Raw genomic sequence first — 27691 nt, forward strand, 5'->3', positions numbered from 1 at the left:
CTATTTTTAGACTGGAATTCTGCTCTGTGAAGAGTAGAATTGCTCTATGTATCACTGCTTAAAAAATGTTTTGTTCAGCTCCTAGTCATACAAAGCTAGACTATCAGTTGCTTGCATAGGAAACCCAAGCATGCAAGGACTGCATAACACAGGCTCCATTTTCTAGGCAGTCATCTTGTTAGCTCCATTTTGCAACCCTAAGGAATTTTCTTCACTGTGCACTACTTTTGCCACCAAACTCAGTTGAGCAGACATTTCATCAGTGGAAAATGCAATAGTTAATAAGGATGAATGGCAAAAAGATTAAAGTAAGAAATTGCAAAGTTCTAAGTGGAAGCAAGAAACTCATGAGGCAATAAAAATAATTTTCTAATATAGTAAGTTAATGACCCAGAACTCAAACACTCTTAATCTTAGAATTTAGACAATCCTTACTGTATAATCTCACCTAGCACTTACATTAAAGAAGCCATTGTCACATATTGTTGGCTCCAATACTATTTTCTCTTCCAACAAAGGCACTTGTTGAGGTTAGCCTAGGTGCAATGCATGTGTTTATACACAACTGATATATTCTTGTATCCAAGGAATTTATACAGCTGCCAAGGCACCCTAAGTATGTACAGAACTAGAGTCAAAAATGGAGAAGACACCTTGCGCTTGATGACAAGTCTTTCTCTCTGACCACAGAGAGAATGATCATGGTTTGGGCTTTCATGTGGCTGCCCAGAGGGTGAGAAAAGGCAAAGTTTAGTTCAGCATAGTTGGGAAGCCATATGATAATTTGTTATCTAGGTCTGCTAATACAAAAATATGCATACTGCAAATAAAATATCAAGCATCCTGCTGAATTACTTTTCTCATGCCCAGGGAGACACTTTGTGGTGGGTTGACTCTGGCTGGGTAACAGGTGCACACCAAAGCCACTCTATCACTCCCCTCCACAACTGGTCAGGGAGAGAAAATAGAAAAAAGAAAAGGTTCACAATTGAGATAAGGGCAGGGAGACACCACTCACCAGTTACTGTCAAGGGCAAAACAGACTTATCTTGGGGAAATTAGTTGAGTTTATTGCCAATCAAAATCAGAGTAGGACAGTGGGACATAAAATAAATCTTAAAAACATCTTTCCCAAACTCCCCCCTTCTTGCCAGGCTCTTTCTACTCTCCTTATAGCGGTGCAGGGAGATGGGGAACGACCATACTATCAGCTCATCACAGGTTGTTTCTGACATTCCTCAGGGAGAGAAGCCCTTCCTCTGCTCCACTGAGGGGTCCTTCCCATTGGAGACAATTCTCCACAGCCTTCTCCAGCCTGGGTCCCCATGGGCTACAGTTCTCCATGAACTGCTCCAACATGGGTCCCTTTCTATGGGGAAGGGAAGGAAGTTGTAGGAAGTCCTTCAAGAACAGACTGCTCCAGAGTGGCTCCCCCATGGGATCACAAGTCCTGACAAAAAACCTGCTCCAGCATGGGCTCCTCTTTCTATGAGTCTGCAGGTCCCAGGCAGGAGCCTGCTCCAGTGTAGAGTTCCCATGGGGTCACAGTCTTCTTTCAGGCTTTCATCTGCTCTCTTGTGGGTTTCCTCCATGGGCTGCAGGTGGATCTCTGCATCCCCATGGATCTCCCTGGGCTGCAGGGGCACAGCTGCCTCACCATGGTCTTCACCGTGGGCTGCAGGGCAATCTCAGCTCTCGTCTGGAGAGTTGCCCTTCCTTCTCCACCGACCTGAGGGTTTGTAGAATTGTTGGTCTCACATGTTCTCATTCCTCTCCTCTCTTCATGCAATTACATCTGTGTAACAACTTTTTTATTCCTTTTAGATATGTTATCACAGGGGTGTTACCATCTTCTCTGGTTGGCTCAGCCTTGGCCAGTGGTGGATTTGTGTTGGAGCTGGCTGGCATTGGCTCTGTCAGACCTGGGGGAATCTTCCAGCAGCTTTTCACTGAAGGCCCAACTGTAGTGCCCCTCCCAGCTACCAAAATCTGGTTACACAAACTCAATTTAACACAATTTACAAAGAAACCTTTCTCACCTCCATCGTTTAAAATCTAACAAACAAAAGCTCAGCCTCCTGCAGTTTACTGAATTCTGAAAACTAGTTTGATGATTGATGTTTTAGTGGGTTTTCATGGCAAGGTTTTGATATCTGCTAAATGGGGCTACAGGGGTGGCTTCTGTGAAAAGCTGCCAGAAACTTCCTCCATGTTCAATGGACCCAATGCCAGCTGGCTGCAAGATGGATCTGGCACTGGCCAAGGCTGAGCACATAAGCAATGGTGGCTGCCCCTGGGATGACGTTACTGCAACCCTCATTCCTCATCCCCCTGCTCTGACAGAGAGAAGGAGGAAGAGAAAATGAGGAATCAGAAAATCAATTAGGTTGGAAAAGACCTCTGAGATATCAAGTTTGACCTATAACCTAACACCACCATTTCAACTAGACCATGGCACTAAATGCCACATCCAGTCTTTCCTTAAACATCTAGAGGAGCACTGACTCCACCACCTCCCTGAGCAGGTTGTCCCAATATCAAATCACTCCTATCACTCCTTCTGTGAAGAATTTCTTCCTAATGTCCAGCCTAAATCTCCCCTAGAACAGCATAAGACTGTGATCTCTTGTCCTATTGCAGAGTTAACCTAGTTATCATGGAGTCCAGTCTGGGAATAGGGGAGGGGTGGGGGGTAGGCATTTTAAAATCTAGTTTTTATTTCTCATTGCCCTACTCAGATTTGATTGGCAATAAATTAAAATCATTTCCCTAAGTCAATTCTGGTTTGCCTGTTATGGTAATTGCTCAGTGACCTCTCCTGGTCCTTATCTCAATGCACAAACTTCTCATTATATTTTTTCTCCCTTGTCCAGCTGAGGAAGGGAGTGACAGAGTGGCTTGGGTGGGCATCTGGCACCCAGCCAAGGTCAGCCCACTACAGACATTTATTCCTGCAGTGACTCTGGTGTAGAAATCCACAATGTAAGTCTTGCATGAACGACATCACTTGTGTCTTACAATCCAATACATACTTTTAATGAAAAATGTTTCTGTACATTGAAAATATGACTTTTGCACTGGATGCAGACAAAATCATTTTAGCTTAAAGGTATGTGTACTTTTTTATCCAAAGGACACACAAGTCTCTGTGTGGGAACAGCACATAGTTACTGCTTCCTGCTTAGAGATGTAGCCTAGTAGCTGATTAGAGCAATAGCAAACATGAAAAGCTCCTTCCAAGCACTGAGAAAAATCCTCAGTGTTTGTATGTGTTGAAAATTAAACTGCATGGAGCTTTCCAGATCAGTCAACGCTGGCAAGAAAAGTTCAAAAGTTCTTAATTTAGTAGAATTTGCTGCTTTTTGGAAATCCCTTGGCCACCTAGCAACCGCACAAAAGGTATAATTCTCAGAGACTTCAATTCTCACTGACTGAACAAGAGGGAAAATTGCAAACATGCAAGATAGCTTGATGACATTGTGACACCAGTGTGTCCAGTGGGTCAGACTGAGTGGGCCAAATGTCAGGCTGTGGCTGGTACAGAATACAAGATGTATGTCTTTTCTACACGATTTACACAATAGCACAGACCCTCAAATACAGACCTCCACCATTCCCATCTTTCCTGGCATCCTCAGCCCAGACCCATCTGTATCAGAGTGCTCATTTTAGTCACAATTAAAATTCTTGTCAACACGCTTCATGACATACCTGTTTTCCAGAAGTGTGCCTTACAGCTTTTATGGCACATTCTGTATTGGATTAGGTGTATCCAATGGCAGCCTCCAGGTGCCTCCTACAGAGAGGCCTCTAGCACTGAGCTGATTGTCATTCTGGACAACAAAGTCTGATATGCAGACATGCAGGTGTAATCTTAGGGAGTGAAAATACTGGTTTTCATTCCAAGTACTGCTTCTTACTTGCACTTAAATCCAGGAAGACTGAATTTGAAAAAAGATCATAACTCAGTCTAAGTAAGACTATCTGAACCCAGACTTCTAAATTATTGTTTGACTTAATATAATCCAAAAATTTAGAGCAATTTGTGTGCCTATGAGTAGATATGCCCAGATGTTTTTAAATTTCTGTCAACAAAAGACAGCCACATGAATGTGAAGTAGGAGTGGCTGGAGAACAAGAATCTTTGCAATCCTTGTTTATACTTCCTCAATTGTTCCCTTTTTACTCTCTTTGGAAAAGTATTTATTATTCTACTGCTATTCTTTCCTGTTTTAAACAAAATAGAACAAAAAATGTTTTGATTTAAAGCTTTCTATCCATGTTTTCTATTCTTGAGCATCTGGTATTAGTAGGAGTAACCCTTCAGGGGACCCTCCATACATTGGCAAACATCCAATATCCAACATTAATTAACATTCTCCCATATAAAAATCCCTCGTTACTCAAAATACATCCTCTCCTACACATACACTTCCCACATCCTAAGCTTTTCCTTATTGAAGACAAACCTATCTCCTGAATTTTAAATGTAATAAAGTCTAGAGTTTTGTGTAGAAGTCATTCTGTACACAAGGTAAAGGTTCATTGCACTTAGTAATAATAAAAATCCAGCTGTGGTTTCCTACACCTTGCAGTTTCCTCATTTTGCTTTGAACTTCTTAAAAGAACAAATTGAAAATAAAATGAGAAATGTAGGATATTTATCAGAAAAGTTGAATCCTTTCAGCAACATTAGCATTGCTGGTCCAACCATTGCTGAATTCTGAGGAGAATTTTTTTTTGCTTAATCATTATTATATGTCCAAGTAATTTTCACTGTAGCTGCTAAATTACACCCTTCTCAATTAGATTATAGTATCTTCAAATTAAAACATCAATTATTTTGTTCAGCTACTAAATATAATTCTCTCTCTGATCTTGAGAGTTGCAATGACATTGATAATGTAGGAAAATCACCTTTTAATAAAACATTCAGTTACTTTTATTCCTGAAGCTGTGTTAGCACCTTTCAACTCCAAAATTTTTCAAGAAAAGGTTGTACAAAGTGTTCATCAAGTTCTTTAACTTAAAATTGTCCCAGAAATTCCTTGCTGATTTTCTTTACAAGTAAAAATCTCCCCACTCAGCAAACATATAATGAAGAGGCAATTTGAAAATTCATAGTTCACAGTTTGTTTTCCAAACTGACCTGTGGGCCATATTTCAAATAAGCACTTCCACTATGAGTGCTCTTCTGATTCTATCAATGGGTCATTCAAGCAAAACCTTTTTCATTTGTCACAGTCATATTTCACCTCAGGAAAACACAGAAAGACTATAAGCTACCTAGTTTGTTTCCAGTTTATAAGATATCTTGAAATTTGTTTTTCTGTGAAAAAAAGACCAGAACTGAAGACTTAAATGAGGAAGTCTGATTTACATTTGAATCAAATGTTAGAGATTCCTAAAAGATATGGTCAGAAATCTGTTGTGAGACCATTCTTTGTGTCTATTCAGTTGTATTTATTTATTTGATTCTAACATCTCATTCTCAATTATGTGCAGTCAAACTTTAGCAGTTACATAGGGACAACCTTGTTTTAGCTCTATAATAAGAAAACCAAAAAAAGATTCCTTCTGAAATCATAGGATTAAGCAATCACCTGGTTCAGACCACTCACAAGAGAATTTCACGGCACATCCTTGCCTCACTGCAGAAGGTGGCAAATGGCCCTGTGTATTCAATTAGGTTTAACTGAGATAAATATCAGGGTTTTTTTCCCCTCATTTCTAGAAGTTGCAAATGCATGAAGCAGCTGGCTTCAGTGTGATAAAGAGCTGACCTCAGGATCATACTATTATCTGTAGAGGAAGAAGAAGAGCAACACTTGAAGTAAACTCCTTCTAAATACAAAAGATAGCCAGTGTATGCCATTGATAATTGCTCAATGGCAAGTTTCTCACTAGATAAAAATTATTTGGCCAAATGTATTTATTTTGAAGTCACTTCGTACAACTAAATGAAAAAAATCCTAACTCATTAAACAAATTTGACATATATTTTTCCAAATGAAGGAACAGTATTTTATAAATTCTGATATATGAAGGATTCAAAAGATTTTACTTTTTTTTTGTGTTGAGAAATGATCACTGAACATCCTGTGAGCAGGCAATCAGCATGAGAAGCAAAAGCTGTTTCATCCCAACTATTGCAAAAGAGATCAAATGGTAAGATTTTTGCAGCTGAGTTTCTGTCACACTGCACCATAATCCCCCTAGGATTTTCCTTTGGAAAAGGCCATGAAGTTAGAAATGTGAAAAACTAAAAGGCAAGGGTATTGTTGGATCAAGCATCTTGATTTCATGATAAGTTTCCAAATAAGAAAGGATCAAGACTGAACAAAAACTTTAGGAAACAGTTTTCTGTAAGCAAACATTTAAAATGCATTTCCATCATCATATTGTATATTTTCTTTCATGAAAAATTGTGTCAAATTTTTTCTGAAGAATAGATATATTAACTTGTCTTCCTATTCTTAATTATACCCAACTCAGGTAACCTGAATTTGTTACTTAATTTGCACCAGCATCACTTTTCAAATGAGACTTGGGTAAAGGAAAGATATGAAAAAACCCCTTCTCTTTACCAGCTATATATGTTTGTAGATGTGTCTTTGCTTCCCAAAATCCAAATGTCAACATGACATTTGTTTTCAATGTCTTATATTTTTGATTACTCATCAAGGCTTTTGTTTTTATCTATGACTACATCCTTATTTCATTGCTCCTCTATGTACAATTGATTTTCATGACTACAACTTCCCTGAGTAGGTGTATATGCTCAATTTAGCATTAACAATTTACCCATGTCCCACTTGTTCAGTAAACCTAAAAGAAAATTCTTAGGGAAGAAGTGAAATCAGTACCAATTTGCTTTGTTTGGGCCATTAACAATCTGCAGTGAATCAGCAGCTGCTATGCCAGCAATCCTCCCTCTGAGGTGGGAATTTCTGAGAGGAGCAGGAGAAAATGTAGCTGAAATGGAAACTGCTCTCTTCTCTTTTTATAAACTCTCTTTACTCATGGATTGGTGTTTCTATATCATCAGTGTTAAACTTCATATTTCCATCAAATCACATTCCAGATGCTTCCAAACATTTTATTTTCTTAGGCTGGAATACTATTATCACTCAGTTTTCCTGACATCCAGTGTGATATAAAAACAATCCTCCCACTTTTAGTTTTTAAAGATAACTATCACCCTCAGTCCTCAAAATCCAGTAACGCAGAACAAGTAAGAGTAGATCCAAGATCAAACATATTTAGGAAAAAACCAAGAAGAACCCTATGTTAGTCACTGAAAAATATTGTCCAGTGAGGATGTAGGATTCACCTCCTTTGCCTTATATGATACTTAACTGGAAAAGGGATCAAATAGTCTACCAAGACATTATGTGATGCTGCATGCCACTTGCAGAGCTCCTGAAAAGTTTATCATGCTTACTAGAATGGTTTAACTATGTTTCAACTACCAAAAACACTCCCTTGTTTTTTTTTTTAATTTTGTGAAATACTGTTTGCTACTGTACTACTCATGATTAAATACTTTGTTTGCAATGTAAAACAGATAATTTGTGTTAAAATAACAAGCTCATTGTAAAAATGAGAAGGAAAGAAGTAATAAATAGAGGACCAATTAACCTGTAGCTTTTCTAAAAAGAATAGACAAGAATTCCACTTCTCTGAATGAATGGTTACCCTGTAAAACCAATTCTTTTTGTAAAAGAAACAAAAGAGAAAGTAATCTTTACTTTTATGACATAAAAGAAAAAACAAAATAATTCAATTTCTGTATTTTGGGCCAAATCAGCATTTAGATACACAACTACAAAGACAATAATATTTAATTTTCTATTTATAATGACTCCTTGCATTTCAATCTCCACAGCCCAGTTAGAGAGAAGTTACATATTCAGTGAATTTAAAAACTGTTTAATGAAGATTTATTTCTAATGTGCAATGTGATTGTTTAATTAAGTGAATGAAATTACTTTTTCTTTTAGGTAAAGGATAGAACCTTCTTACAGTTCAGACAAGAATAAAAGTGCTCTCATATGCTCTTTAGTACTACTCAGTGTAACTACTCCAAAATTTGGTATATTGTGCTGAAAATATTTGTGTAAAATAAAGGGAAAGTCAAGCATTGTGTTATGTCCTTTCCAACTTAAACAATTCTATTTTTAGTTGGGCCTGCCGAAACAGAGCCAGGAATACTGGTTTTAAAGTGAAGAAGGGGATATTCAGACTAGATATAAGAAAGAAATTTTTGAAACTAACTTTGTGAAATGCTGAAATATATTGCCCAGAGATGTGGTAGATTCACAGTCAAGTTGGATGGGGTACTGAGCAACCTGATCTAATTGAAGATGAAACTACTCATTGCAGAGGGGTTGGATTAGGTGAATTTTACAGTTTCCTTCCACCCAAACCATTTGATGATTTGATGATGATTTAATATTCATTATATGAAGTTTAGCACATTTTGAATGTGCATGTTTAATATCACTCTTGTCTACTTGGATAAGAATGAAAAGCATGTATGAAGAGTCTGGTTTGATGGTTTTTTGTGGGTTTTTTTCTGTTCTCAGTGGTTTTATTTCTCTTTCAATACTAGTACAATCTTTGAAGCCTCATCCTTCCACTTTAGTGTGTTAGAAACACACTTTTCCCAGCTTGCTTCCTTTCCTCTATATTCCTCTCCCACGTTTCCAGGAGTCTGTGGTCTCACTTTAAAGCAAAAATAAAACAAACACAAAGAAACGTTGGACAAGCAGTCAGGGAAAGCATACATATAATCAAAGGAGTTATTTTGAAATTGGAGGATGGAAATTACAAAAATTCTGGTCATTATTGCTCAAATTATCGTGATTTGCTGGTGCAATCATAGTAGCTGATTGCCAGCACCAGCCACTTGGCTGCAGATTGACTACAGAAGAGACCTCAGTCAGGACAAATAGGAGTCACATTTTGTCAAATGAGAGTCACATTTTGTCAAATGAGAGTGGCCATAGAATTTCAGCTTAAAGCTCCATCTAGTTTGGCAGACAAAGAAAATACCCATGAAATAGAAAGTACAAGACAAATGTGTTCAATATGCACCTCAATTACTCTCCTGACCAAATAGCAGAAACAAGTGCAAGTGACTTTCAAAGCTAACTCAAAATACAAATACCAAGCAGGAGCAGGACAACCATCAAGCTGTGTTTGAGGAGGATCAACCATCAAGCTTCCTACTTCTCAAGTAGGAAGAGAACCATCACCCAAGCACCAGTGCCCTGCATTTACTCACATGCTCTCACTGAGAGCATCCACCAGACCTAAGCAGTCACATTCTCAAACACTGGGCATCCCACTGATGTTATTGCAGTCATTATGCACCAGCCTAGACAAGCTGTTTTCAGCAGCATGAACAAAAATTACAGCAATCTGATACATCAGCTTTCTTACCCACTCCAATATATACTGAAAATTTATCTAGACTTGTAACCACTGCTTTTGTTTTCACCAGGCCTACAGACATCTATTCACAAAGGGATGTCAGAGCTCACCTTCCACTGCTACTGATCCCTCTTAGTTACATCCTCTTGAAAGACAGGGTAGTGCCCTAAATATTAACTTTATACATATATGTCTAAGCTACACAAGCTCACACATGTAAAAACATACAGCATCAAAGGAACTGGAGAAGCACTAAATGTAAAAAATCTACTGCCTGCTTTCACTCTCTTCAAATAGTTCAGATGCTAGGGCTTTCTTTTGCCTAAGCAGCTACTGCAAATCCACTGTTCCCATTCCTGCAGGTTAAACTATTGGAAGAAGGATGTACAGTCAACTACTTCAACCCCACTGCATTAAAACCACAGAAAAACTTGGCTGTTATCATCAGTAAAAATGTTTTCCAGAAAGTCTCAAACTAGCCTAAAATGAGCAGCAATTTCAGTTCTTATAGGAACTTGATGGAACAGATGAAGCTTTGAGAGCTGTCCACTCCAATTTTTTGCCAAACCAACCTTCTCAGGGAGGCCTGAGAATTACTTTTAAACTCCAGACTCAGGTTTTGTTTTATAGAAACTACAGCACAATCATCTCACTTGGGGGATGACCAGAATCCATTTTGCCAGATAAAATAGTAAGGAAAGGATATGTTAACAAATTTTCTCCTTTTCCACTGTGTCACTGAATAGTATTAGTCAAACCCAGGGACTTGTAAGAGCACTTTGATCCCCCCACAATTGCCTCTGGGTGTTGAGGAAGACTCTGTCACTTCTGTGGCAGGGCAGTATCTGGACTCTGTTCTTTTCAAGAGTCTCTTTGCTGTGGAACAGGATTTCTGCACTCTTAAACACTCTGCTTTTTCTCCTGACCTGTCCTGCAGTCTAGAAAAACAGTTGCTGTCAAGGGAGTAAGATATTTCTAGCTAAATTTATTATTTATTTTTCAGGAAACTTAGAGTAAGAACTGAGAACTAAAAGATAAAAATTAGCATATTTTTCATAATTTCTATTTTTGTTCAATTATTTTGGGATTTTGGGGAGTTGTTTGTTTGTTTCTGGTTCTGTATTTTTGTTGTTTTCCCCTTGAGTATTGAAAACTAATATACTTCTACATTTGAAATTATTTCAGGTATATTTTTAGGGGGTTTTTTTGGTCTTTTAATGGTCTTGATGTGGCATTTCAAAAAGTCAAGCAGAAGTTTATTTTAGTAATGGTTAACTCTCCTGTTATTATATATATAAGTAATTCCTTTAAAATATTATAAAGCCTTAAATGGTATTTAGTTCCATTTGTAGTTCTCCAGCCACTTCCCCTACAGGGAGTTCTCAGAAAGTCTATTGCAACATGCCCTGGTGTTCTGGCATTCTTGTGCAGAGATGACCAATTTCCCCAACACAAGCAAGTACAACTTTTGAAGTTATGTCAACCTCCCAGTTAAGGATTTTTTTTTGTGCCTTTGCTCTGGTTGCCTGTGCATTACATCAGAATTAAATATGTTTCTTACTGAATGCTGAGGTAAACTACCCTACTTACTAGTTTTATTTACTGTTTTTATTCCAACTGTTTTTTATTTCTGTGGGTAAAAAATATTTGCTAGTTTGGGTTACTTTCTCTTGCAAGTCTGAACAGAAATTCAATTCTCATAATTCTCTTGTACACTTAAAATCTCAATTACTCCCCCGGCCCTTTGTCCCTACAAGCAATTTTATTTTTGATCAATGATTTAATCTACAAATTACAAACCTCCTATTGCAAATGCCTTTATTTTCTGCTGACTTTTCATTCTGCAATCTTTCCCTATGATTTTTTGTTCCCTTTCTCTCTATGTGTTAAAAAATTTTTTTGAAGCACCACCTTGATGAAATTCCAAGATTTTTGGATTCTCTGGCAAGAGACTATTCTCTGTTCTATTATACTGGACATCTTTGGGGAAACCTGCAGGTAGTTAACAGTTTTTTCTAAAACCAAAATCTGAATACCCTATATGAATGTCCCCATATTTTCTATGTTATATATTACATTTCTCCATCCAATCAAGGATAAACCTGTGTTGAAAGACAAAGCAGGCTCATTAATGTGCATCTCCTGGCAACCAGGAGCCAAAGCTTAGTATCTAATCTTGAATAAGGTAGCTACTGTGATAAAACAGTTACTTCTTTAGTAATTTGGCAAACTCTGGCAAGCTCCACTGGAGCATGTGAAGGACAAAAGCATGATAACACAACACACACCATCACTTTCTTTGCACTGAGGAAGTCTCCTCTAATTTCCCAAAGGGAAACAGTGATATCTTGTTTTAAAGAGTTGCTTCAGATATCCTGAGACTCTTTCTAATGGCTCGTACGTTCTACACCAGAATTGCAGACATTATTTTTTTTATCAGAGAGTATTTCCAGAAAAAAGAAAGCATATTTTAAACCCCTTTTTTGTGGAGAATAAGTGGAAAAAAACCTTTTTTTTTTTTCCAAAAGCCTAAAAGGAAGATGAAGATGAGTATGCAGCGTGCTGTAAAATCTCATCTGAGCTATACAACACCCTGCTGCAGATAAGGCACAGAAATATATGTTTTGAAATGTTGCAGTGAAACATGAGACAGAAAACTTAGGGAGTCAGGCCAAAAGGTTGTCTCATGAAATGAAAGATAAAAGTTACAGAAAATTCTGTCTGATAAATAACATTCTTCTCAAAATGTGGTTTAACTCACTGAGTGTAAATAAAAATAGTGTAGACACACAGAGACTTTTTAAAATACACTTCTACCAAATATAATTTCAATCCCTGGGGAGCAAACCACCTGTTTCAACAGCAGTTTTCTCCAAATTCATGCACAAGTCAACTGCCAATGAAACTTACTGGCATAATGGAATGTCATCCTTGAGGATGCATTTTCCTCCATTTTTGCAGTATTCCTCAGGACAAGCTGCAAACATAAAGGTAAAAATTGTGATTTCCCCCTCTTTTTTATTACATTTGTCATTATCTGATTTTCAAAATGGCAAAATATTAAGACCTGTCCTTTTGAGAGCTTAGCACTTCCGAAACTTCTTTTTTTTTAGATCTGGACTTGGTGATACAAATGTGAAGTCATAAGAATACTACAAGCAATGTAGTGGCATTGAGCTTACTGAAATCCTCATGCTGCACTTGAACAAGCATCAAATTTTTCTCAAATGAGATTTTCATCTGACTCCAGAAATAGAATTTTTGCCACTTACTTGATTTTCAAACAACAGGAATATATAAAATGAGACCCAAAAGAATTGATCTAATATTTAATTAGTACCTGTCTACATTATTAGTAATAGGTTCTATATAGGGTTGGTGAACAGACACTCCTTTATGACCAAGCCTTTTATTAAAAATAATCAGAATTTAAACACTTAAATCACATTCTCATAAGAATGTGGGAAATCAGGCTTTAAAAGACAAAAGGCATCGAAGTACTTAGTGATATTCTTTTAAAACCTCATTATGTCCCTTGACTTGGATTTCCACATCATCAGATTTAGTTTTACTGAAGGTTAGTTTTACATTGCTTTAGCAAGAAAAAACTCAAAATCAAAAAAAAGAAAAAAAATCCCCTCAATCTTCTTCAGTATGAAAATAACTGGTAATATACTAATTAGACCTAAAGAGTTTTGAATATATGCAAAATGAAATTGTTTCATGCAGCATATAACAGTTCAATTCAGTGTAGACACATCCAATTTCAGGGTTAAATTTTGAAAAGTGCATTACTTACTTAAAAGGACTGCTTTCTGAAAAAGTAGTGGAAGATTTTTAAATTACTCTTATGAATGTCTACTAGTTCATGTTCTATATTCTTTTACAGTGAATTAATTTCATAATAAATTTCTTTTAATTTAATATAATTTTTATAAATCAAATTTACCAAGTATGAATTCTCTCATCATTATAGAAGTGGCAATTTTTTAAGTTTGAAGTATGATTCCTTCTCTCACATGAGCAACCTGGGCTTGAGAAGGTGTCCCTGCCCAAGTCAAGGACATTGCAAATTTGTAATCTTTAAGGTCCCTTCCAACCCAAACCATTTCATGATACTATGAGAGATAGTGAACACAATACTTGTGGTCATATTTCACTCCCAAAGAAACATGTGGATGCCTCCTACCAGTAAGTGTTTGTAAAACTTTAATTTTTAAATAGACATTTAATATATTATAATGAATTATATCATTGCAATGCATATGTGTTGTAAATTTTATCACAAAACTCATAAAAATTATTTAAAAAAAGAGAGTTAAATTCTCAGCTAATGCAACTTGAGCAAAGCTGGCAGAGTGCTGTCAGTACAGAACTGGTCAAGAGTTTATATCTGTCTTGGGGAAGAGCTGCAGTACCTTTCTGTAATTTAAGGGGACATTTTGAATCTAGAATAAATTATTTATATCACCATCATCTATGTATTTATTAGATTTTGTTAATAAAAATCTAATTCACCTTGAATGTGTATTATTGTCCTCTACTTATTTTTCTCTACCATTTAACTACTACAAATCAAACCTGAATATTTTTTTCAAATGCACTGTGTTAAAACAAATGCTATTTAGTTTATTTTCCAACCTGGATTTGTAATACACTTGGAAAAAAAAAAACAAACAACAAACCCACAAATAAGCAAGCCTTTTACTCAACACTATGGGTTAACTCAACTGGCTAAATCAAGGGAAGTCTTAAAAGTATACTACAAAGGGTTGAGGTTTTTTTGAGCAATGTGTTTATATGGTAAGAAACACCTCTTATGAAGATGTTAAGATTTTAAGCATATTATAAATATTTTTCTCACTTTCATATCTGTCATGCTTTCATCAGGAAAATTCATGCCTAATATAATTTGACAAAGTTTTAGCAGAGGAACCTCGGTCAAGTTTGAGGACTGCCAAAACATTCAGTAGGAAATAACTACACTTTCTTTGTTTCAAATGATATTTTAATGCAAAACTAAATACCTGAGCAGCCAGACTCATCAAGGCTGGAATCAATGCAGTCTACAACTCCATCACAACGCTGGGAGAGTGGTATACATTGATTAGTTGAAGCACATAACAAAGAACCATTGGAACAATCTTTAATGGCTGAAATGAAAAGTAACATGGTTGTTATCATTAGCTGTATTATTTTTCTCATAGTTCAAAAACTAGCAGAAAACTTGATTCATGCTGTAGGATACAGACTTGCATCTATGTGACCTCTCCAAGCTTTCATCTTCAAAGACATGCAACTTTACTACTGAGATGCTAAATAAGCAAACAAATACAGAGCGCAGATGGTACAGAAACCAAATTTTCCCATGTAATATTTGTGAAGGAGTGAATATTCACTCACAATGTTGAGAGTATATACTGCAAAATCCCAAAGAAAACCCATTAAAAAGGTATCAGCAAACATAATTAAGTCTCATTCAGAAACTAGTTTCAAAATGATGGAATCAATTTGTTTACACATTATTTTAACACATTGCAGAGGGAACAGTCATAGCAATGGACCTAACAGTTGAAAATTTTGCAGTTAAGGACAATGACACCGAGTTATTGGTGCTGAGGTAAAGAATATAAAGACCACATGGAGGCACTAAAACCAGTAAAGATATGAACATAAAAATATCCAATTTTCATCTATATTTAATTTTCCAGGTGCAAACTAAACCAGTAGAAGGTATAATGATATCACAGCCACTTTGAAAGTATAAAATTTTTAATATTTCATAGGTATTTAACACTTACCAAAACTACAAGATGTACATTTTGGTACACTACAGAAAACTGAAAAATTACTTTTTATTCATTGCTATTAGCATTTCAATCAGGTGAAAAGGATGTTGGTCTGTGGAAAACTAATGTGTACATCCCACTGGTGTTAATATGTTTGGTTTACAACCTTAGTATTGTAATCAGGCAAATAAAAGATTAAATAGGCGAGGTAATATACCCTCCACTAAAACTGTCAGCAAGAAGAGAGCCAGCCAAGTAGAACATCTTTAACTGCAAAACAGCTCCAGAATTTTTTTGTTAAATGCAGCAAGTAACAAATCCACTTCACTAGCAGGTATAAAACAGTATTATCATAATGTTGTACAACCTAACTGCTATGTGAACTCTACAGGAAATTCTGTCTGCATAAATTCCTAAGTCATGAAGAAAAGCATTTCTGTGGTAGAAGCTGTGTGATCAATGTTTTTTTGTTTGGTTGGAGTTTTTTTGTCCTGGCCTCCTTTAGGGCTTTTTCCTTAATCTCTGCAAGATGCATTTTGACAAATAGTCTTTATCACAAAAGAAAACTTTCCCTGATGAATTCCTGAATTTCGAACCCAGAACACTTTTGTTCTATGCTTAAATAGTGTTAAGTGTTTTGTTTTGCACTTAAATGAATAAAATTGCTATGGGAAACAAAATGGAAAGTGTCAGTAATTCCTAAACTGAAGTTTTCTAAAATGAGGAAGTAGATTTGAATTGCACCAAGGAAAAAAATCCATCTAAAATCTAAAAGAATAAATCCCCACTTTCAATCTGTACTATTATTAGAGTACACATAGGTTGGAGTTACTAGCACAACAATCAATTTTATAGATCATGCATAAATTTCATTAAAAGAATGAAATTTCTGAGATTTTTACTTTTTCTCTCTGACCTTCCCCAGTTAACAAACTTCTATAGGTTTTCACCTGTTAAAAGTAGGAAGCTAAAGATTAAACACTGTGTTCTCATGGCACACACAGCTGGATCTCAGCACCAGCTGTGACACTAATCAGCTTTCCACTGATTTAATTCCAAACTAGCACAAATAATTTTCTTTTTGCTTTGCCTTCTTCTCTGCTTTGCTTTGCTTCTCTGAATTATATTCTTCAGTGAAGAAACAAGAATTACTGCTTCTGTATTTCTATCTTATACTATCAAGGCTTGCATGTTTATTTACTATGAACCAAATTTTGGAGTAACAATGAAGTACAGACTTGACTAATTTTCCTTCAGACTGAGATACTCAAAGTTCTGAAATATGTATGGAGAATATTTGTTAGTTGAATAGACCAGGATTTAATTTCTTCTTAACCCCTGGGTTTTGTTTTGAAGTCAAAGCAGTAAAATAAACAAAACAAAGGAGTATCTCAGTTGTTTAGTTAATACACAAAATCATGGAGATCTTTTGGCTTTCAAATTTTGAGGCTCCACATCAGCTTCTGTGGTGTGGAGCTGGGATGTACATGTAATAGAACACAGCATGGATGTCTCTAGTAGAGGACAGATTGAGGAGGAAACAAGGTCAAATGAAGATTACCCATGAGAGGTTTATTTGAAGAAAGGAACATGCAAAATTTCTATGTGTCTTTGGGGTATGTAGAATTTAACATCAAAGTTATCTCCAAAATCATGTCTTTTGCCAACAAAACCACAGAGTTCACTTCAAAACAAAAGACTTACACAGATAGTCTGTCAAATCCAAGCCAGTTTGGTAAACTACTTTGCTAAATAATTGGCATGAGCAGTAGCCTGCATTTATATTTAATAGATTGGATAGAAAATATTAAAGAACATGAATTTCTAATCCACTAGAAACGGATATTTTTTACCATTTTTTTATTCTGATAAGGATGAGAAAAATGTTAAAAAGGTTTTAGAGCATGACCTGTTTAGGAAGAAAAGTGCTCATATGTAAAAAGCCTTTTTTTTTTTTCTGTGTAGCCAATTATTTTGAAATTCCTGGAATAAAACATTTGGCCTCAGTTCACCTGCTAATAATGAAATATTTTTAAATGGCAGACACTCACTTTTGTGTCTGTTTGTTTCAGATGCTTCTCCATGGCATCTCATTGCAGTTACATTTCAAAGCCTATTGACCTTGTGTTTTGTTTGTGAGCCCTCTTCCTTGCTTGGGGCGGAGATTGCTGCTATTTCATGAACAGGCTTGATTTCAAAATCCTTGAAAGGTCAGGACTGCCTTACATGTTACTGAATAACAGAACTGCAGAAGCCTATCTTTCTGTCATATCACGATCAGAGGTTACAGAGGCAATGCAAATGCAGCTGACTGATTTAAGGAAAAAATGTGGAAATGCTTGTAAATATTAACAGAAACACAAATGCAGTTATTTTAAACACTTACTAAATTATAGCAAGGAAATTAATATGCATGAGCAAAATTATTTAGAAATGTAAAGCATCTCTGCAGTAATGCATTATATGTGACACAAATAGGGGTTTATTTGACAAGGGAATAATTAATTTTACACTGAACTTCATTGTGTTGAACTTTCCTTTTCTAAAACTCTGGAAAGAAAGTTTGGGCGGGTAAGTTACCATAGCCATAACCACCACCGTGTGTCGGAACCCAGTACATCCCTCCGGGTGTCCAGAGTTGCCCAGGACCCCACCGGGGGGCTTGGAGACCCTGGCACACAGCCCAGAACACCTGTGGATTTGATTATGACCCCTGGAGTAATTTACCAGCTTTGTATGAGGACCTGAAAGTCACAGACATTTAAATAGTATAAAAATAAAATTATCACAGGGTGAAAATGTAGATTTTAGGATTTTTGGTACGGGGGTTATGGGGACAAGATGGAGGAATCAGGGCATGTCTAGCCTTTCTTCTTCTTCTTCTTGGTCTCCATCTTCTGCTGTGATGCTGGCACATGGGGATTGGTTTAGAATAGAAGTGCACTGTCTAACATAGGTGATAGGTATTGGAAAGTAATTGTAAATATGTTATATGGAGTTTGTAGTATAAAAAGACAACACCACCTCAGGGACAGTCTGAGTGCCTTTGGCTGCCTTGCTGAGCAGATCTCAGCTGGGCAGAAAGAAAATTTTATAGATAAGAATTAATAAACAACTTCAAGACCGAGAGGTGAAGAGCTCTGACTTGTTCTTCAGACGCGGGGGCCGAAACAGAGACATTCCACACATCTCAGGGCTGCAATTAACAACCAAAACAGAGAACCATGGCCGTAACTCACGGCAGCCAGCTTCATCCTCGCTGAGGCGGCAGTCGGGCACCCCGTCACAGAGCAGGAGGGACGGGACACAGCCCTGGGAAGGACACAGGAACTCTGCTGCCTCGCAGGAGCCCGGGGCTGTGCTGGTGGGCATCTCCACGGGGCAGCTCATCTCATCGCTTCCATCGGTGCAATCTTCCACCCCGTCGCACCGCGCAGCGAGGGGCAAACACTGCGGCACGTACGCGCACGGGAACCCATCCCCGCTGCAGGTGGGAGGGTGGGGAGCAGCTGGTCCTACGGGAGGGAAAGGAATGGTTAGGGATTCTGTCCTTTCAGTAGTCATTCACAAAGGAATGGTTAGGGTTCTGTCCTTTCAGTAGTCATTCACAAAGAAATGGTTAGGGGTTCTGTTCTTTCAGTAGTCATTCACAAAGGAATGGTTAGGGTTCTGTCCTTTCAGTAGTCATTCATAAAGGAATGGTTAGGGTTCTGTCCTTTCATTAGTCATTCATAAAGGAATGGTTAGGGTTCTGTTATTTCACTAGTCATTCACAAAGGAATGGTTAGGGTTCTGTCCTTTCAGTAGTCATTCACAAAGGAATGGTTAGGGTTCTGTTCTTTCACTAGTCATTCACAAAGGAATGTAACGTTAGGGTTCTGTCCTTTCAGTAGTCATTCATAAAGGAATGGTTAGGGTTCTGTTCTTTCACTAGTCATTCACAAAGGAATGTAACGTTAGGGTTCTGTTCTTTCAGTAGTCATTCACACTGCCTTTGAGATGGACAGGAACTGCTGGGAATGCAGCTGGTTTTGGTCACTAAACGCTTTAAAAAAAAGAAACCCAACTTTTATGAAAACACAGCTCCTAAGTGCAAAACACAGTATTAAAAACGTTTTGTCTCATATTAATTCCATTGTTGTTGTTGAAACATTTTGCTTCTAAATCAGCATTTATTTTGATCGTATTGCTTCTTTTGCCATGTACACATAGAAGGATTAATACCAAAATATTAATAAATCTTGTCTTTCACCAGATATCTGGAAAGCCCTAAAACAGCCCTCAAGTTAAAATTTTAAGTTAAATTAAGAAAAAGATTTTCATAAAGTAACAATAAAAACTTTTACTGATCTAGTTTTTTATTACTCTGACTCTTCAGCGTAGCTTGATGACAGAGAATTAAATAAAAAAAATACTAGATAGGCTTCCAGGATGCAAGTAAAGAAAAATGTGGTTTTTTTTTTTTTAGCTTTAACAAATTCAGACAGCTGGCAAAAAAAGAAATGAATAAAATAAATAAACAAATAGATAGATAGATAGATAGATAGATAGATAGATAGATAGATAGATAGATAAAAAATATTCCATGCTTACTTGCATTGTTGGAAGAAGAAGATACTGGGGAAAGCTTTTTGTGATCATGTATATAAATAAATTGTCTCAGACACCTAAGTCTTTCTTTGTTCCTATGAAAACCATTGCAAACGAATTTTATCAGCAGAAGCATAAGATCTATTTGTGGAAACTAATTTCTAAGGAGGTGGCTGTGCTAATGTTTTGTTCTTTATGGCATCAGTATCTACCAGGGAAGCAATGTGATGGATTCCTGTACTTTTTATGTGCTGGGAAAAGAGAAAAATCTCCAGAATTCAGCTCCATACTTTTAATGTTTCTTTTAAGGTCAATTTGCAGTAGCTGAGTAAAAAATATAATATGATCATTAGAGACAAGGTAAGACAAATTAGTGTCACTTCCTCCATAAAAGACAGGAGGAATTTTGCTGTTGACTTGGGCTGAGGCAAAGGAGACAAGCACAATAAGTCATGGGTGGGTTTCATCTCATCTTTAGAAATGGTGCAAGCATTGTTCTCTGGCCTCAGATGTCCAATGTTACTGCTGCATTAAGGCATGACACTCTGTAAGGAAGTACATGGATTTTGGCATGATTTTATGACTTTTAATCCTCTGGTCATATCAGTATGTTTGTGTATTCTGCAATACCAGGCTGGGGTTTTACAGTGTGAGGGCTTTGTTAAAACATGCTCAGTTTCAAGGATATCACCATCATAAATAACAATAGCTTTTTGTACAAATAAATGAACTGTTAATGCATTCAGGTGAATAGAATACCAGCATTATTTCACCATCCAGCTGCTTGTGAAGCAGCTGTAACGAGAAAGAGCTCAAAGTTCTATTTAATACAGACCCTCTATAGGCTAGAAATTTTTGATTTTCAAATTGACTTTATATCAGAAAATCATAATTGAAAAGCTTCATACAATAGAAGATGCCTAACAATATTTCATGCCTAACAATTTTCATAACAAATATGCCTAATTAAATTAAATATTTCTACTAGAGAAATGAATTTTATTCACTGGATATAGTGTAAACATAAAATAACAAAAATTATTATTTACTCAGTGAAAATAATAACATGGTGATCTTTTGTACTGTTTATATTCAGAATTATGCCATGCATATCTCAAAGATGTGAACTTTTACATGGGATTGAAAAGATTGTGATTTCATATGTGTTTTATAAATGTGTTAGTCTAAAAATAATCTATTCTACTTTAAAAGGCTTATGGAAGTTGGTTTTAGGTACTTGATAATAGACATTCAGATCACATAGTGGATTGATTTGGTAGATTAAAAGTATTCTAGATTCTGCCTTTTTTTCTATTTTGTTCCTATACTTTACCAGATAATAATAGTAGCCCATGAAAATGCTGAATTTTCTTTGTCATATAGAAACTTTGTATAAGGCCATGATCCTGCCAAGATACTGAAGAAATGTCATTGGGAGAACATAATTCTCTCTCCATTGATACAGAACTAGTGCTGTCAAATCATGCACAGTGGAATAAAAAAAAATATATTTTTTTATTTTTAGTTTACATTTGCTCTGGGAAAAAGTAAGAAAGTATGATTATATTTGAAAGTACTTTTTTTTCTTTCTGCTATTTCTGACCCTTTCCTCACAGTGCCTAGGGGGCATTTAAGCAGTGAAAATGACTTAAGCTGCAGTCAGTTCTGCTTTATACACATTGTTTTGTTCTTACATAGTTCTGTGTTAGCTTTTCTATATTTGTTCTGATGCTATGGAAATTAACCCAACACAGATACAATATATTTGACTTTGCTGTGGTTGCCTGTTTATGTTGCAGGAGAGATTGCATTTATAATACATTTGTGAGCATTTCTGACCCAGTTTAATTTCCTGTTCTTGATATGTTTATTCACATGCTTCTACTCAAATTTGTTCTGTAAACTAAAATCCCCTCTTAAACTCAACATTTCTTGAATGTGTTGCTTGTTATGAATCTGGCCTTGAGTTTAAAATTATTTTCAGACTTTTGTAACTCTGATCAGTTTAGCCTTAGGAGCCCAATCATATAATGAGCTTATGCATGTAAATAATCCTGTGCCAAATGCAGTATTTAGAGAAATGCTTGAATGCTCTTTTTGAATGGGGATGATTGATTATTTTTTTATTATTATTATTAATATTATCTTCTATTATTATTTTCTATTACTAATTTATATCAATATTCCCTCTGATTGTTAGAAAATAATTTTTAGGATGAAGTTCTTCCTGACTTTCATAACAAATATATTAGAGTGTGCAATATTCACCAAGGGCAGCAAAGATGTGTCCAGGTTGAGTTAGGTGTAAGGTTAACCATGGGTCTTATTGAGGTCTGTTTTATATTTGCACTACATTAAAAAAAAATCTAAAGTCATATCCTGAAATAGGTAAAATCCTTTTAGATCAGAACAGTGCATGAGATGGGAATGTACTTCAAAGCTCAAAGGAGTGTCCCTTGCTTATTAACTCGCATGATATGTTAATTAGTTCAAATGTGTTTGGTTTCAGATACAATAGAAAAATTGTGCTCTGTTTGCCATTCTATAAGAGGTTGTTATTGCCATGGTCTGCCAAAACTCTACCCCAAAATTCAATCTATTTTCTTTACATAAAGTAGGTTATAAATTTTTTTCCCATTTATAAATTAAATGTGCGTGGTAAAAATTTTGGAGATTTATCAAAACAATAATTTGTACAAAGCTAACAACTAAAAAAAGCTAATTAAGAATATGCAAATGTAGAAAATAATTAACTAGTTCCAACTGAAATCTCCAGCAACATTAATGCAAAACTAATTACTTGTATTCAAAACTACTGTCTATGTAATTATTTATTTTAAGCTCACCATTGCAGTATCTGCTACCGACACATTTCCTTCTAAAAAGTGGGAATATTCATTCTGTTTTCTTGCCACTGTGAAGAATTAAACTAAGATGTTAACACTACAATGTGGTTTGCAGTGAAAAACGAGCTGGCACTAATGAGAGATTGTCAGAAACACCCTCCATGTGCTGACTCACACAGTAGTACACTCACACAATTTAGCAATAAAAACTAACTTTAAACTTAGCATATCTGTGAACCTAATATTTTCCTCTTGTACAAATATATGAAAGTCATGTAAACAGCAGAATCTGAAGTGAAGCCTTTTCAATGCAAATTGGACCATTTGTGGCCCACACATCCCTTCTGTCACTTAATATTGTTTGATTCAACAATTGCCTAACACTGGCATGCCGAGAAAATGTTTCCCTCACCTTTTCTCAAATGCAGAAAAGATGTTCCCAAGGCAGCACTCATCTCCTGAGTGTTGTGTGACTCTCATTTTCAGACCACATTCAGGAGTGCAGGAGACATTGTACAGGTTACTTTTTTCAAAAGCATTATCTGTTTGAAACTGTTTAAGGATTTGGAGATAAATCTACTGAAAATGATGAGTTCTAAGGAAGACAGTATAAAAGCTTTAGCTTTTTGTGTCCAGCCTGCATGCTCACTGAAATGCACGACTAAAAATCCTCAAGAATTCAGTGTTTGCGCACAGATGAAAAGCAAACTAAACAAAAAAATTCAGCAAAAATAACCTCTGCACTGCAAAGCACTGAGTCTGAATTAGGATTCACATGAAAAACAGCAGTAAATTGTTGATGTTCCATTATACCTAAGAAATCATGACTTTCCAAGTAGAAAGCTGAGTACATGTCCTTATTTACTTTACTTTGCACTCAGTGTTTTATTTTGCACTTATTTTTACCTTGCATATGGCAAATAACCAAAATTAAAGAAAGGGTTTAAAAATGTGCATATAACATCTACTTGTATATCATAAAAAAGACATTTTAATTAGGTCCTAAAACCTGACATTTTAATTTGGTCCTATGTCTTTTGAAACTTTCTCACACAGTTGTGCTAGATGAGTTATAATCTACGGAGCAGAAGTGCTACCTCACATGCACCTTCACACTTTTATGAGAAGTTAAGTAGCTGAGGTAGATATAAAAATAAAACAAAACAAAAACATAAAAATCAGACCAGTGTTTAAAGCAAAATAAAATTTGGTACATACTGTTCTGTGAACTGCAATAACTATAGCTGGATATATCTGTATTTCATTGTTGTCAGATCAAATAGGCACTTTTAAATACATTTTTATTGCAATGTGCTACCATCAAACCATGTTTACAGTAAATAGAGATCATGAGCTGATGATTTTGGAAAAAAGAGCCTTTACAATATGAAGTGTTAAGTCAATAAGTGCTCATTGTCAAGGACACAATTATATATTTGTGGGATAGGGATTTGTTAAAGGCTTACTGCTCTTTGATGAACATTTTCTGTACACTTATGTTTTGCTGTACTATTGTCTTTGTCATCCATGGAGCATATGATCCTGTTTCCTGACTGTAAAGCAAACTTCACAGGTTGGCACTGCAAATATTTTGCTCCTCATGAATCACAGGCATTCAGTCAGAGAAAACCATAGAACTGCTATTACCCAAATGCTAATATAAAATAAATGTTTGTATTACACAGTCATTACCACAGCAAGCAGCACACAAACATGCTTAATTTGAATGAAGCAACAACTCCAGGCTATCCTCCTTTTTTCTGCCTTTCCTCTTCAAATACAAAGATCTCTGGTGCAGAGTAGGTCCCCATTTATATTTATATATCACCTGTAACAGTGAATTTTAGTTAAGCCTAGTGGACATTGCCGTTAGAGTCAACCCCAGGGAGCATGAAATAAAGTGAACACAAATGCTGTTAGGCAGCACCACCTCGGGTGTATCAGAGCTTGCTCTGTAGTCCATTTAAGTAAATGGGATAACTCCTATTGATTTTAATGGGCCTTGCATCAGACCCTTGAAAACCAACAACCTGTCTGATATATTTGCATAAGTAATTTGCCTAGTGAATATAATAAAAACAGTGGACCTATTAACTGTAGCTAAAAGAGGTCAAAAATAACTCCCTCCCATAGATTTCATTAGACAAGAGTATAAATTAATTACGGGCCCAATCCAGTGCATTAATTAATTTGAAATAGATGTCAGTCCTCAATTTCAGTTCAGTAAACATTGGATCAGGGTGTGAAATCAACCCATTCAAGGTGGCTGCAAGGAAGCAAACTTGTTACAAAAATTAACAGGACTAAAACTATACAGATACTTTAACAATCTTTCCATGTATTTTTATCCATTACAATAAAGCTCCTGCTGTTTATTTCCAAGCTTGTAAAAAGACAAAAATAAAAGAAAAAATTTAAAAGGGGAAAATTAGTCTGGCCAATTGAATCTTCAAGTCTCTTCCCTTCATGAGAAGACAGAGGTTTGGGACAGGGTGCTGGAAAGGATCCCAGAGATCCCATGACAAAGCCAGAATTAAAAAAAAACAGAACATGGTCCAATGATGTCTATATGACTGTGCAGAATTTATTTTAAATTATCATAGTTTGCTAACATACAAACATAATGGAAAACAGACAGGTTTACTGCCAGTAAAGTCAAGCTATGATTTAGTCTTCACTCAGAGAACTACTGATTCTGGCAGGAACACACTACCTGTGACAGGAAAATGGCAATATTTGCCATATTTCTGCTAAGAGTATTCTGAGGATTGCTAGCTATGCCTGCTAATGTCATGGATTTGTTGGTTTGTTTATTTATTAGGAGCAATGACAAACTGGAGAAGCTGTGAAACTTTAGTCTTTGACAAAATGAAATGGATATAATTTCTGAGATAAATGTGAGCTGAAGAATTGCTATTGAGGAGATGAGTAGGTTTTACATAAGGAAGAGTCTGAGAATTTTCTGCTCTTTAAGATAGAATCATGAAACCATTTCATTTCAAATATTATTTCTCTCCTTCCCTCCAAGGAAATATGTTGATTTATATGAATGAAGTTAGCAAGGAAAAGTATAATCTGTGTGATTTGAAAGTTTTCTGCTGTAAACAGATGGGGTTTGGAGGTTCAATATTAATGAAAGTATTTTAATACACTATTAATAAATCTGAAGAATTTTAATTTCCCAAAAGGCATCAGCTTGCTTCAGAAGATTTCAGTATTCTGGACAAGTTACAAGAAGGCAGACAGTAACTGAAAGTTTTGGACAAAGATAGTATAGTTATTAATTTAAACACACAACATAATTGCATTTAGGGATTGCCAATAATTATCCTAGTTTATACAGTGCATTATCTAATCCTAAAATTATTCCCAGTTCCTTTTCTGTGAAATCTACAAAAAGTTTTGGCTTTTGACACTGGCTAGGTCTGTGCACTGGAAGGTACAAGAACAGGCTGAAGGAGCTCTCTAAGGTACTATGTTTGGATCGCAATTTTTAGTCATTAAAAATGCATAAACGCCTTATCTCTGCCAAGAAACACAGATCTAAAGCATATTGTGATTGGTTTCAGGGAAATACTAATTGACTAAAGAAACTATTCACAAATTTCCCTGATATCTCCAGTCCTCTGTTACTACTCATTCTGCTTTCCTCTTCCCCTCCTTTGTTTCTGTGAGCAGTCTCCCCCTACAACTTCTCTCATGAATCATCTCCTGCCCTTGAGGAAAGAAACTCCATGAGTTTCTTCTTTCTCTTTCCCTGTGAGAGAAACTCCATGTGAGAGAGATTTCTGCTTCACTGCAAGCATGAGCAGACAAGCTAACAGTGATTCCCCTGGCTCTGCAACTTAAAGAAATCAGAAGTTACCTCCTCTACAGTGTTTTTCCCCATGATCAAACACTGTAGTATTAGCAGTTCAGGCAGTTAACCCTTCCAGCATTTCCAGCACTTGGGCTCTGGGAGTTTCAGAGAAGGATCACAAACTGTCCAAGGTTTTGTCAGATGAGTCCTGTTCCTCTGCAGAATTTTCTGTGTTGCTTCATGCAAGGGCACACATGGACACACTTGCACACACAGGGACACACAGACTCACACACATGGACATACATATGGACACATGGACACATACACCTGCTCGCCCCTCAACAAGATTCTCTCTGCACTACGCAGCTATTTTTTTGCACAAAGCTCAAATAAACACCCACTCTACTTTAGATAAAATTAGATAAAAATGTAATTTATGCTTTTCTTATTGTGAAATAGAATCTACTAAAACTTCTGGAGAGCATGTAAAATTATCTGCAAATGGCCAGCTTCTGAGCTGTTTAATTTGACTATCTCGCTTCTGTCATGGGTAACCCAGACTGTCATTGTACTTCATATCAATCTCTTATTGTCTCTTTAAACCCCAGCACATCCAGAACCAGAATTGTGGGGCAGTTGGGACCTGCTGGTCCCTTCAGAAGGCCAGGGCACACAAGCTGACTCCCTTCTTTGCCTGGTGGAGTTTGCTAAAGGTGGATGTTGCCCTTTTGAAAGGGCTGCTTTGGTTTCTGGGCTTGCCACTGCAGCAACTTGGAAGAACAGCATTTTGCAATTAGAAACCATCTTTAGAGTGAATCTTGCAAATTCCATAGGTATTGAATCTTGAGCTGGTCCCATGGGGCTGGCTCACACCATGCACAGCACCACAGAGTGGACACAGCAGTGGCTTAAGACACGAGCACCAGCACCAGCAGAGTGCAGTGGGCAGCAGGAAGAAGCACTGGGCGGCAGAGCTGACCCCACACATGCTGGCACTTCTTTCTCTGCCCCTAGGGCAGCTCCGTGAGCTGCCACCTGGCCAGGAGGTTTCTTCTTGGGCGCCAGCATTTCTCCCTTGGCCTCCCAGAGCATGGGCCACCTGGGGAGCATCATCCTGGGGAGAGAGCTTGCACCGTTTTCCCTCTGTCTTTCAGGATACATGGGAACCATCTTGGGAAGGGTATTTCTGGTATTTTGGGTCTCTCTTTGCTCCTGTGGTGTTCCTG

General features: G+C 36.6%; 1 protein-coding gene across 1 annotated transcript in view; it reads right to left on the reverse strand.

The window, feature by feature from the left end:
• MALRD1 (MAM and LDL receptor class A domain containing 1) overlaps positions 1-27691 on the reverse strand; it is a 233828-nt gene that overhangs the window by 32070 nt on the left and 174067 nt on the right. The window contains exons 34-36 of the mRNA XM_059477538.1: positions 18467-18742; positions 14466-14591; positions 12349-12415 (exon numbers count right to left, since the gene is read on the reverse strand). Of these exons, the coding sequence (XP_059333521.1) occupies positions 12349-12415; positions 14466-14591; positions 18467-18742 (469 nt within the window). The remainder of the gene's footprint in view (positions 1-12348; positions 12416-14465; positions 14592-18466; positions 18743-27691) is intronic.

This window comes from Ammospiza nelsoni, chromosome 1, assembly GCF_027579445.1.
Source record: "Ammospiza nelsoni isolate bAmmNel1 chromosome 1, bAmmNel1.pri, whole genome shotgun sequence".
In the NCBI taxonomy this organism is placed as follows: Eukaryota; Metazoa; Chordata; class Aves; order Passeriformes; family Passerellidae; genus Ammospiza; species Ammospiza nelsoni.